The 13,242-nt window shown below is 44.5% G+C and overlaps 1 protein-coding gene across 2 annotated transcripts in view; it reads right to left on the bottom strand.

The window, feature by feature from the left end:
• Positions 1-2,974: 2,974 nt before the first annotated feature.
• The window catches only part of HABP4 (hyaluronan binding protein 4), a 35,843-nt gene continuing 25,575 nt past the window's right edge, over positions 2,975-13,242 (bottom strand). For both annotated transcript variants that reach the window (XM_075931851.2, XM_075931852.2), the window contains exons 6-8: positions 7,473-7,641; positions 5,590-5,772; positions 2,975-3,522 (exon numbers count right to left, since the gene is read on the bottom strand). In XM_075931851.2, the coding sequence (XP_075787966.2) occupies positions 3,466-3,522; positions 5,590-5,772; positions 7,473-7,641 (409 nt within the window). In that variant the 3' untranslated portion in view covers positions 2,975-3,465. The remainder of the gene's footprint in view (positions 3,523-5,589; positions 5,773-7,472; positions 7,642-13,242) is intronic.

Here is a 13,242-nt window from a genome sequence, read left to right as displayed (position 1 = left end):
CCAGGTGACCCCTCACTGCCAGCTTGGAGCTGCTGCATATACTTTGCAGCATACAGGAAGGGAAAACAGCAGCTGGGAGGCTTCCCCAAGCCCCGGAGGCAGGGCGTGCAGGAAAAGGTGGTTGCTGCAGCAGCTCCCCATGCCCGGCACACGAGACTGACCCCGGCCCAGCTCGTACTTATGGGACTTGCCGTTCAGCAGTGGGGAGATGAAGCTCTTTCCCTGGGCCCTACCGCCGCCGGAGTGGCCGAGGTTAAGCACCAACCTTGCCAAGTGGCCTGCACTCCCCTGGTAGTGCCCCTCCACTTTGTCCGTTAAAAAGTAGACATTCCAAGAAATGCACAGGAGCTTGGCTCCCCTACACTTACACAGTGAGATTTAGCTAAGCTTCAGCCTTTACGGATAGTAAGAAAGACAGAGAATATCTTATTGCCTCTATATAAATCCATGATATGCCCACATCTTGAATATTGCAGATGGATGTGGTCACCTCATCTTAAAAAAGATATACTGGCATTGGAAAAGGTTCAGAACAGGGCAATGAAAATGATTGGGGGTTTGGAATAGGTGCCATATGAATGCAGATTAAGAAAGAGACAGACCTTTCAGCTTAGAAAAAAAGGAGACTACACGGGGATATGATAGAGGTCTATAAAATCATGACTTGTATGGAGAAAGTGAATAAGGAAACATTTACTTGTTCCCATAAGAACATGGGTCACCCAATGAAATTAATAGGCAGCAGGATTAAAAACCAACAAAAAGGAAGTTTTTCTTCATGGAGTACGCAGTCAAACTCTGGAACTCCTTTCCAAGGATGTTGTGAAAAATAGGACTTTAGTTCTTTTTTGAACCCTGTTGAATTCAAGGAGGTTAGGTCTATCAATTATTAGCCAGAATGGTGTCCCTAGTCTCCGCTGGGGGCTCGAAATGGATGACAGGAAAGGGATCACTTGATGACCTGTTTCTGTTCACTCCCTCTGGGGGATGTGGCATCGGCTATTCTCAAAAGACAGGATACTGGGCTAGATAGACCTTTGGTCTGACCCAGCATGGCTGCTCTTATGGGACTACCTTTTAAAAGAATATTCAGCCATCCCAGATTAAGGAACAACTGCTAAGTGCTAATTACATGAATTTTAGAAGCGGAAAGGTATTTACACTTACCTTATATGAGGCAGCAGTCCTCTCCCTACCTGTCCAGAATATGCATGAGCAACCTCACTTGTTAAACAGGACTGAGGAAGCAATATCACACATCTCCAATATGCGGTTATCCATTTGATGGTTGTCTAACATTTCTTTTTGTCATATGCTGACAATAATGGCTGTGTAACTAACCCCCATTTCCTGTGTATTTTAAAACATCTTGAAAATTTCAGTCAGCTATTTCATTTGCTAGTTTGAGATGAGGCAGTGTCTTTTGGCTATAGTATCACTGCAGGAAGCAGGACAGCTGTTCTTTTAAAAAAAAAAAAAAAAAGGTTACAGAAACAAAGCCATTCTTGTTCCATCTTTGACTTAATATTTGTTCTAACCCTACCTTCGGGGTAAAAGTAATTGTTAGGACTTTCCAGAACACCAGAATCCTTGGCAAGGTGGGGGTGGGGAGATGCCTCCCGCGTAAGAGGCAGGGCTGGGGGCCAGACTGCCCCAGCCAGCCTCTGCCCTTCATGGCCACAACTGCTGTGGCAACCAGGAGCTGAATGGTTGTGGCAGTGATTTCAAGCACCCAGTGTTTGCAGCTGCTCCAGTGGCATGAGCAGGGAGCCTTTTAAATCAAGAGCCTTTGGAGCAGTTTTCCCATTTACTCCCCCTTATCAGTGGCATGCAGGTAGGATGCCCTATCAGAGTCAGAGCTTATCGGCAGAGCCACAAACAGGAGAGCAAAAGGGGCAAGGACTTTAAAGTGCTCCCATGGCAGCACTTTATCAGCTGTGTACAAACGGATAGCAGTGGCCGGCTCTTATCGGTACGCCATACCAGTCTGTACCAATCCACTTTCACCTCTGACTACCTTACATTTAAATAGCTCTTACTCTGCCATAAGTACACACTTATCGTGCTTTTGTGACTTCTCACTCTGCTATCTGCTTCCTTCAAACGCAGATAGGTTTTACTTCATGCCTTAGCTTGTTCTGTTGCAGTTACATGTGCAAGGAATCGGGAGCACAGGAGGAAGAAAATTGTATAAGCCTGCAGTAAGAGAGGGTAGAAAATAAACCATCCTGTGCAGGAATTCAAAGGCTTTTTCTCTGCCTTAGAAACAGCATGCAGAGATGGTTGGTGATAGCTATTCCTGTTGGCCACTAATGAGCCTGTCTTCCCGTTTTCTTCCTTTGCCTCAGTGTCCAAACACCAACTCTGCTCCAGTGCTGCTTTAGCAATTAGGTACCTCTTGCCACTCATATTTAAGTCTTTTTCCACTTTCAAGAGGAAAAAAGGGAGGGATCACTTAATACCCACCTTGGGCACCCACTCAGACCACCTATCCTCAGCATTAAAGCAAAGCACATCTGTTCCTCTACACGCACTCAGTAAGTTTCCGCACCTAAAGTTTTAGAACGTACTTTAATGGGAGCAACTGTCAAAAGCTGGAGTCGCTTCTGAAAGAGTATTGTACAGCCAGGGATGAACCAAACATTTCAATTCAGTGTCAATTCTTCCACATACAAGTTGTGGCAAAAACGTAACTACTTTATAGTACCCAAGTAGGATTTCCTTTTCCTCACGCTCTCCTACAGCGGCGTGTAAATTAAAAGTCTAAATGTGCCACAGAGAAGTTTTTAGTTTAAATTTCAACATCCCTCCTACATGGTCAAGATAGATGTTTTCAGTATAAAACCAAACTGGGGAGGGTAAGCAAGGTGCAGCTGTAAGAGAAATGCAAATTTATATTCAGACTGCAGTCAAGTAGAAGCAATCACAATTTTCTACTCCAAGACGAGGGACAGTGAAGTAAGCGGTAAGCATCTCACACCAATTAGCAGTTTTCTTTATTTGTCAACTTATGAAAATTGCAGTATAACTGCTTAAAATCTGCAAAGGTACATTTCACTCAATGGAGCAGGGAAAGCAGCTTTCAAGTGTCTACAGGGGTTTGCTACAGAGTTCCAATAGCAGACCATGTTGTACAGCTTACATTTCACTGTGCTCTCAAGGCAAATTCTATATAATCTCTATATACACATTTTAAACACTGTACTCTTGAACTTTATTGAAATCCCTTGAGTATATACCATAAGCCTTCACACAGTTATCCCAAAAGGAGGTGCTAGAATCTGCAGCAAGATTCCAGTCCACTGATATCTCCTGGACCCCCTTCCCACAGTACCATAGAAGTGCATTTCACACAAGAAAAAAAAAAATTCAGTTTTTCCTTTACTCAGATGATCCTTTTCCACAGCAACATAAAACTGGTCTCGTCACAGCTACTTTGAGATGCTGTCATTCGTGACAGTTCTTTCATGCTAAAGCAGGAAAATCCTCAGGGTCATCAGGGTTTGGCGCAACGATTTGTGTCTACAAAAGGAAGAAGGAAATTTAGAAAAATGTGCATATCAAGGACATCATCTGGAGTCCCAAATCTTAAACTCTGAACTCGTTCAATTTTATTTATTTGCTAAATTCCATTAACAGGTACTTAATGTTTATTTCTAAACTGTTTAGTACCCATCACTATTTCTGAGTAGGTACCAGAATTGCACCTGTCACAGTGGTATGGGTATATTTATGGTATAGGGATTAGGGATATTAAATTTCATTTCATCAGCTAATTGAGTAGTCAATGGAATTTCCATCAACTACTCAATTAGCTGATAAAGAGGGAAACTGGGAGCTAACCCCGCTGTGGCTCTGCCTGTAAATGTAGTTACAGCCACCTGGCTCTTACGACATTTAAAAGGCAGTGGCGCAGTGGGGGACGGAGCGCGAGCCAGGATAGCTGACTCCCAGCTCCTGCCCAGTTCTCCACTATGCCTCTGCCGCCCCACAGAAACGGTGCTGGGAAGAACCTGCTTTTAAGCTGGCTCCCCCACAACACCGGCTCTTGCTCCACCACCCCCCTGCCCCAGGGGTGGGGGGGGAAGGGAGAGCAACTAGTCAAGCAGTCATTCAACTACCTGATAAGCATATGCTTATCTGTTAGTCAACTATTCAACTAGCTGCTTACACCCCTAATAGGGATAGTGACTGAAGAGAAAGTAACATTTTCCTGATACTTCAGATTCTAGCAATTGGAAATCTACAGACACGGGAAGCAGCTCAGCATTTAAAGTGAATGAGACTGAGTTTTCAAACTCTTCTACTTTTTAAGTTTATTTTTAATTATGTGCAAAAAGCTACAGTGATGCACACTTGATCTACTACATGTTTTTAGAATGCAGCTTTACTAAACAAAAGCACCAGAGGGAATTAATTCCATGTCCCTTTTATAGTTCCAACCTTTAGATGAGACTTATTTTACCCCCGCTGAACTGAAAGAACCATGGGGATTTTACTTAAAACAAAAATATTCCTCCATATTCATTCCCCTTCAAGAAGTGCTAGGGTATCTACTAGCCGAGATTACCCCAGGACTGTCTTATTTGAAGTAGCTGCCCCATGAAATCTGTATGGGTGCTCAGCACACACTGCCAGCTGCCCAGTTCAATGGGCTCAGATTATCCCAGATGTTTTGGTTTTCATACCTCAACAGTAGCAACTCTAGGTATAGGCAGATAATGGAAAAAAGCCGATTCTATCAGGAGAACTGTTTTGAATCCATTAAATCAAGAGATTAAAAGGAAAGTGGCAGGTATGATGATCTTTAGTACAGCTCTCTACTCCGGCACCTTCAGGGCCTGACTGGTGCCAAACCAGAGAACTTGCCAAACCATAGGAGGTCAATATTGTCTAGCATCATGACCAACACTTCACTGCTTACTGGGCTCTTAGAAGACATTTAAGGGTAAGCTAGAGCTAAGTAACAGCACAGAGCCAGGACTAGTGGCTCTCAACAAGCTTTATGTGACCACGGGAAACTTGGCTGTACCCATAAGTGGGCATAGTAAACTGGTCATGCCCGACCACAGATTTTGCTGGTTTAGAAAGGTTCAACCTGTAGTTAAATTACTTTTGTTTCAAAACAATTAACCATTTCTGGTGTGTCATTCATTTAATAGAGTTGTACTGCCAGTGTCTCAACCTGCATCGTCAGATATGCAACATGTATTAGTAACTTCACTCTTGGTAGCATGAGGAACTATCAGAAGCTCATTACACAATTTTGCTTGAAGACTACAACCTTCGGTAAATTTAAGTGCAAATTTGTTTTCCCTGATTGTATCAGAATTCTTTTCAGAAACTGCAAGTTGCTTCTTCTGTACTCCTCTTTCTAGCTGTCATAACCTGAACTCTGACCACTGAATAGGAACTCTTCACAAATAAAAAACAAACTATTTGCAACCTGAATTGCAATTTCACCATGTACAGTGATATATACTGAATGCTTTCTATATCAGGCTAAACACCAACACATCCTCAGAAAAAAATTAAAGACTCCAAATTCTTATGTCATTTAGAAATGTATAGGCACAAAAATCAAATTACCACCACTTCTGGACGAGGTCCTGCATCTTCAACTCTTTTGACACGGCCACGACCTCCTCGTGCTCCTCTGGCTCCACGCCCAGGACGAGGAAGATTTCCAAAGTTAATATCCAGCTGAGAAGTTATATCATTAGCTGCTTTTCGGAAGATGTGAGAATCATCCTCGAAATCCTCCTTTAACATCTAAAAGTGAATTTGTCTGTAATTAGTATGCTGCTCAGAGCTTCAAAAACAGTTCTTACATTACAAACCAAAGAGCTCACCAGTAAAAAGTCAGACGTCCCGGGTAGACAGGAGGTATGGGCAGAGGGTGCAACAAGGGAGACCATGACAGTCCCCTCCCATTCTCAGGCTAGCTGTATGCTGACCATAAGCACAAAGGAAACTGCTATGCCACTAGAGAACTCCCACACTGAGCAAATTCTCTGTGGCAAGAGCTAGACAGTTGCAGAGGAATTACATAACCTGGCCCAAGGAGCATATTCATGAGATATCCTCTAGGGAAGGGCTGGGAAGGAATAAGACTAGAATACTGCAATTTACTTCTCAATTGCTATCACTATATTAGCCTTGCCACACACAGTTAAAGCTATAGTGCTCCTGTACAGAGCAACAGTTAGCATTAATATGGTAGTTAACTTAATATAGTCCATAACAGTTTTTATAATACACCACTAGTGCATGATAGTGCTATAAAAAGGTGTAGCAAGTCATATTCCCCTCCTTCTCATCCTGAAGACTAACAGACTGCATGTTAAGCAATACCTGTGACCAGACAAGTCACTACTACTCTAGGGCACATTTCTTATCAGACTAGGACCCCTCTGTGCTGCTGGCCATGAAGCCTACTCAGGAGTAAAATAAAATTTAAGGATCATTCTTCAGATCCTGTGAAAGACAGGCCCTGAACTCATTAGGTTTGTGATTAGGAGAAGTCTAAAGCTACACTAAAGGAACACAAAATGTAGGCTTGTAGACAGCCTACCAAGTACAATTTGCCCAAAAAGTTATCACAATCCAACAGTGACCAACATATGTTGAATCAAATTTTTTAATTCAGATTCATTGGTGTGTAAGAGACCTAATCAAGGATCAAGCTCCCATCATAAAGCCCGACACTGAACAAATGAGGACTTCCCTGCCACAAAAAGCTTATAGTTTAAGTAGGCAAGAAACTTTGGTAGAAATCTGGTTTCACTGACATCAGTGGGGCCAAAATTTCACCCTACAACTTTCGTTACAACAGTGCAGTGGCTCTGAGCAGAACAAGAGTTATAGAAAATAAAACAAGCTCTCTTAGGTCACTCTAAGAAGCAGAATAGCAGTTCTTAAAAACTGTCCAGATGCTCTCAAAAGTGGTTCAGTGATAACTGCAATGCAAAAATTGTCCAGATACAGGACAAATTGGTATCCAGAATAGTGATTATGCTGGGAAACTGAATTTCCAGTACGCACAGATAAAAATGCACTAGTACAGCAATAACTAAACACAAGGTACATCAAAATGTGATGCAAAGTTAAAATACAAGAGAAACTTACTAAATAGAGTTCACTAGTGCCTACAATTAACAGAATTGAACAGGAGGTGGCAGAAGCAAGCAGGCAGACTTCAATCTCCTAGAACTAAGCCATAAAGTAAGCAGAACGGAAACTTAACTTGGGCAAAATACATACTTGATATGACAAGTATTCCATGTTCATAATAGAAAAAGGATGCCTGGAGACTGGACAAAATGTATCTGACAGATTTTTTGCACACATGGTACAGCAGCCTGAAACATGAATGATTCTGAACAAACTGGAAATAACCAATTTTAATGTAGGAGCCAGTGTCCTAACCTGGGGAGAAAGCAGAATTTAGAGAAGCCCAAGGCAATGCTTACATCATCTCTATACTTTGACTTGTGAATCACCACTGCTTTGGAAGGAACAGTGGATTCAGGCTTACGGATGTTGAATTCAGGCTTGGGTCGATTCTGTTGCTGCAGATTTTTCCACTCATCTAACGTCATTTCTTGAGCTACTTCTTCCACTGGCTCCCCTTCAGCAACTCTAAAGGTTTATAGTTGTAAAGTAAAAACCATTAGCTTGTGGCATTCCGGGAAGAACAAAAAAACCTGAAGTAAATCTATTTTGCTAAGCACAATATTTTTAAATGCTTCAGATTCTCTGCCATCTCTGAATTTTATCTGAAGAGCTTCAATACTAAGGAAAAACACACCTGAAGCACAGACCCAATTACTTTTAATAATTTCTCATGCTGTATTTGAAACCAACCCATTAGCTATTGCTGCCTCTCACGTCCCTTATTGTGGGAAGGTTTGACATAGCCGGAAAAACTAACAAAGGCCAAGGAATACAAACTCCAGAGTAAGCCAGTCTGCACAGACCCTGCAGCAGTTTTGCTGGTAGAGCTACTTCTAGCATAGGTCAGCAGGTTTGGACACCACTGACCACAAGTGTTTGTTGGCCTGTCCTGTCAACTGACACGGGTAGACAGAATCATGCTTCAGAGAATCATACTTCTTGAAAGATCCAGGATGTTGTTTTGTGTAATCACTTGTCTGCCCTGTTGATCTTCTCTTGAAAAATTCCACAGGATTCTACTTTGTTAGCTCTTTTATAACATGTGCATAGGAGACCAAGGGAGAGAATTTAGACTATTAGTTATCAATATGCATGTAACATGCAGCTCTGGTATCAGACCCAAATGATGTGGTTAATTACCTGGCCAAGAAAGGCACAAATGAGATCAAGCTGGCCAAAGGACTGACAATACTGGTTTACCCCAGGAAGAACATGAAGTATGACAAATAGACAAAAAAAGCAAGCATATGCAGGGCAGACAAATATCAGAGAGGTAGCAGTGTTAGTCTGAATCTGCAAAAGCAGCGAGGAGTCCTGTGGCACCTTATAGACTAACTGAAGTGTAGGAGCACAAGCTTTCGTGGGCAAAGACCCACTTCGTCAGATGCATGTCATCTGACGAAGTGGGTCTTTGCCCACGAAAGCTTGTGCTCCTACACTTCAGTTAGTCTATAAGGTGCCACAGGACTCCTCGCCGCTAAGGCAGACAAAGTTCATAATCTGAGAGTCTTCTAGACCTGATAGCTAGTGGATTCTCAAGATGAAATAGAAAGTGGCTTCTGGCCACCACTTAACAACATCTGGCTAGACTTCCCACAATCTAAAATTCAGACCATGACATAATCCAGTCTGGTACAGTTAACTATTACAATATGCTTCAAACATGACCAATGAGAGACATTTGGAAGCTATAACTACTAAAGAAAGCCACCGCTCACTATGTGGTGTTAGCTGCAGGGAGCTTATCACATTAGTTTCTAGTTTTAATTCACAGCGTTGATATACAAATGTGTTTTGGATCGTGGCCAGCTGATAAGCTGTTTCTTTCACAATGCATTATCACAAGAGTAGAGATCAAGGAATTCTACGAACAGGTTTTGAATGTCCTAAAGCTTGTCAGGACATTTTATGGTGAAAGGCTCTCAAGATCTTTATTTCGCTTCTCTTGTTGGCCCCAAGCACACCGCTTTTGATCAGTAGGGCTTGGTGTACAGTAGATTTTCTTCATGTTGTAATTTGAAACATGAAATGGAGAACATTTTATGTTGGAGGCATGAGGAGTAAAAAATAATTTCAGAAGCATATGATTGTTTTTCAATTATAGGAGTGCATTCAATGCACAATCAGTAAGTTCAAAGATTATTAGACTACAGGCAGTCCCTGGGTTACATACAAAATAGGGACTGTAGGATTGTTCTTAAGTTGAATCTGTATGTAAGTCGGAACTGGCGTCCAGATTCAGCCGCTGCTGAAACTGACCAGCGGCAGACTACAGGAAGCCCGAGGCAGAGTTGCTCTGCCTCGGGCTTCCTGTAGTCAGCCGCTGGTCAGTTTCAGCAGCGGCTGACTTGGGGACGCCTGGGGCAGAGCAGCTGGGATGCTGCCGGGTTGGTCCAGTCACGCCCAGAGCGGCGCTGCGGGACCAACGGGCAGCGCCCCAGCTGCTCTACCACAGGCGTCCCGAGAAAAGCCTGGTCTGCTGGGGGGGGGGCGTGCACTAGCTGCGCCCCCTCCCCCCCCAGCAGACCAGGGAGACGCGGGCGGCGGGACTGAGACGCGCCGTGGTCCCGCCGCCCGGGTCCTCTGCGACTTTGCTCACCGTCTCCCTGGTCTGCTGGGGAGAGCTCCCCTCTCCCCCCCCCCCCCCGCCAGCAGACCAGGGAGAAGCGGAGCAAAGCCGCGGAGCACACGGGCAGCGGAACAGCCCAGACGCGCCGTGGCTGTCCCGCTGCCGGCGTCTTTGCTCCCCGTCTTCCTGGTCTGCTGGGGGGGGGCTACCCCCCCAGCAGACCAGGGATGACGCGGAGCAGCTTTTCTCGCCCCGGAGGACGCGGGCAGCAGGACTGCGGCGCATCTGGGCGTCCCACCGCTCCCGTCCTTCGGGGCGAGAAAAGCCCCATTCGTAACTGCGGATCTGACATAAGTCGGATCCACGTAACTCGGGGACTGCCTGTATATGAGAAAGGTCTTACTCCTTTCAACTTGATCCTGCAGTAGAAGGTCAAAGCTGACAGATCTGTCTCCATGGCAACAAAGTGGTGTCACTTTACTGCAGGATGTAGCAGGAGAAGCTTGGTAAAGAGAACGCACTTAACTAAATATCAATATAGGAAAACAAGCGAAGGAAAATTTGAATTTTGGCTCTCCTGCTGAAGAACTTTGCAAATAAGCGACGAGGAGTCTTGTGGCACCTTATAGACTAACTGAAGTGTAGGAGCATAAGCTTTCGTGGGCAAAGACCCACTTCGTCAGATGACATGCATCTGACGAAGTGGGTCTTTGCCCACGAAAGCTTATGCTCCTACACTTCAGTTAGTCTATAAGGTGCCACAGGACTCCTTGTCGCTTTTGCAGATTCAGACTAACACGGCTACCCCTCTGATACTTTGCAAATAAGGTTTTTTATAAAACAAGTGAATAATCAATAATAATGAATAAATTACATAAACCTATCTCTTGGCACGTCTCAATAGTCTTGTCTAAGAATATCACAAATTATGTTCAGTTTACAGAAGCCAAAAGTCAACGGTAACTAGCAGTGAAAACCCTTTTTTCTAGTGCTGAGTAAGAAGGTTTACCATGACCCTGGGAGCATAAATCATACGGGGAAGGATTATATGGTTTGTTCACTGTGTTGAAGAGGGATCTAATGGAAATCTACATAAAGGTACACTCCTTCAGGAAAGCAATGAAGCCAATAAGATTAAGCAATGAAGCCAATAAGATTAAGAGTATTAAAATTCTTCCAGAATTCTCATTGTATTGCAAAAATGCTAAAGATTATAATACAAGAGGAGGCGAGATTCTACTAAAGAACAAGAGGCCAATTTGAAGACTAAGTGCCGCAGACTGGAAAGCAATGAGGGAGCTGGTATTGGGTATGCATCTGTATACCAACTGCCCAAGAAGTGCATGGGAGTACAAATTCTAGAGATCTTCCAGAACGAAGATAGTCAGGTAGGCAGCTTGAACGGATCCTTTCTTTGAAGTACCAGTTTTATCTGGCAAGTAAGAAACGGATCCTGGTGAGGGTCTGAAATTCTGACACCCCAAAGACTAGTGTCGCCTTTTAACAAAAGACCTGGAGAAAAGAATTTCAATTTAGGCTATTGTGGCAAACTACATTGCGCACATTGAAAGACTACTTGAAAGGTGTTTATATTTTTATTTTATTTTATATTTTCATCCTTCTGCTCTCTACATTTACTGAATGTTTTTATTAACTGAATACGGGGATTGATAGGTTTGCAATACCTTGCAGAGTCCCCCATCTGGGGCCTCAGGGCAGGACTGTAATAAAACAGGTTTGTAATTCAATTAGTTTGGTATTCCTGATTATACTTAAAAGGCTTTAAGTAATGTTTCACATTGAAACAATTGAAAAGCAAGGTCTCATTTCTATTTTTTTTGGATGTAGCCCTTTGCTAAGCATTAGTTAAAGGTCTTTTCATTGCAGAGATTGCTTTGTTTGAAGGAACAGTAATACACAGAAGGGTTATATCAGTTATAAAAAGTAGCCAACAAAACCTTATGAAATGATAAATGCTTAAAAAAAAAATGGGTTAGTTTGGTGGAAGTAAAAGTTTTATTTACTTTACCTTCAACTGAAAAGATTCAACCCACATCATGTAACTAGCTGATGATGTGGTGGTGGTGTGGGAAGAATAAAAAGCCAGAGCAATAATATATGTTAGTTCCAAAATTAAGACAATTAGCCAAAGGGCTAAGAAAAAAAGTTAACCAAGCTAGTAAGTGGTTCCAGAAGACCAACAACTCCCAATAAATCAGACATTCAACACAACCAGTTGAGTAGACAAACCTGAGAAATGTACTCAAAATGACGTTTTGGCTACACCTATAGATTAGCTTTATATGACTATTAAAATAGTAGCCAGATAAACAGATCAGCAAACTAGACGATGGGAACTTGAAGTTTCCTAAATAAAGACTGATCAGAGGGTTGCGTGGAAACACTAGCAGTAATTAACTAAATTTATTAGCTGTTCCAGGAACTGAAAAAGAATAGATTTAACAATAACAGTAAGTAGATGATCAAGGAAATAAGTAATCTCAATAAGAGGTAAAATAAGAAAACAGAAGAATAGATCTGTAAATATTACTACTACAGGCAGTCCCCGACTTACGCGGATCCGCACTTACGAACGGGGCTCTCTCGCCCCGGAGCTCACAGGCAGCGGTCAGCCACCTCGACCTCCGGGGCGAGAAAAGCTGCTCCCGGTGCCCCTGGTCTGCTGGGGACTGTCTCCAGCAGACCAGGGGCATTGGGAGCAAAGCCGCAGCCCCGGTGGAGCAAAGCCAGAGCAAAGCCTCAGAAGGGGGGACCCTGCCGCTGCTGCGGGTTTGCTCGCGGTGCCCCTGGTCTGCTGGAGACGGTCCCCAGCAGACCAGGGGCACCGGGAGCAGCTTTTCTCGCCCCGGAGGTCGGGGCTTCTCAGCAGAAGCGGCTGCGGGTTTGCTCGCGGTGCCCCTGGTCTGCTGGAGACCGTCTCCAGCAGACCAGGGGCACCGGGAGCAAAGCGGTCCGACGCCAGAGCAAAGCCTCAGAGGCAAGGCACCCTCCGCTGCCGCTTTGCTCCCTGTGTCCCTGGTCTGCTGGGGGGGGGGGGGGAGGGGGGGAGGGCGCAGCTAGTGTGCCCCCCCCAGCAGACCAGGCTTTTGTTGTGGACCCTGGGGCAGAGCAGCCGGGGTGCTGCCGGTTGGTCCCGGAGCGCCGCTCTGGGCACTACTGGACCAACCCGGCAGCACCCCAGCTGCTCTGCCCCAGGCGTCCTGATTCAGCCGCTGCTGGTCAGTTTCAGCAGCAGCTGAATCAGGACTCCTGGGGCAGAGCAGCTGGGGTGCTGCCGGGTTGGTCCAGTAGTGCCGAGGAGCGGTGCTACTGGAGCAACCCAGCAGCACCCCAGCTGCTCTGCCCCAGACGTCCGCAAGTCAGCCGTTGCTGAAACTGACCAGCGCTGACTACAGGAAGCCCAAGGCACAGTTGCTCTGCCCCGGGCTTCCTGGAATCAGCTGCTGATCAGTTTCAGTAGCAGCTGACTTGGGGTT

Source organism: Pelodiscus sinensis, chromosome 6 (genome assembly GCF_052426305.1).
Source record: "Pelodiscus sinensis isolate ZL-2025 chromosome 6, ASM5242630v1, whole genome shotgun sequence".
In the NCBI taxonomy this organism is placed as follows: domain Eukaryota; kingdom Metazoa; phylum Chordata; order Testudines; family Trionychidae; genus Pelodiscus; species Pelodiscus sinensis.
This window is presented reverse-complemented; position numbering and strand designations above follow the sequence as displayed.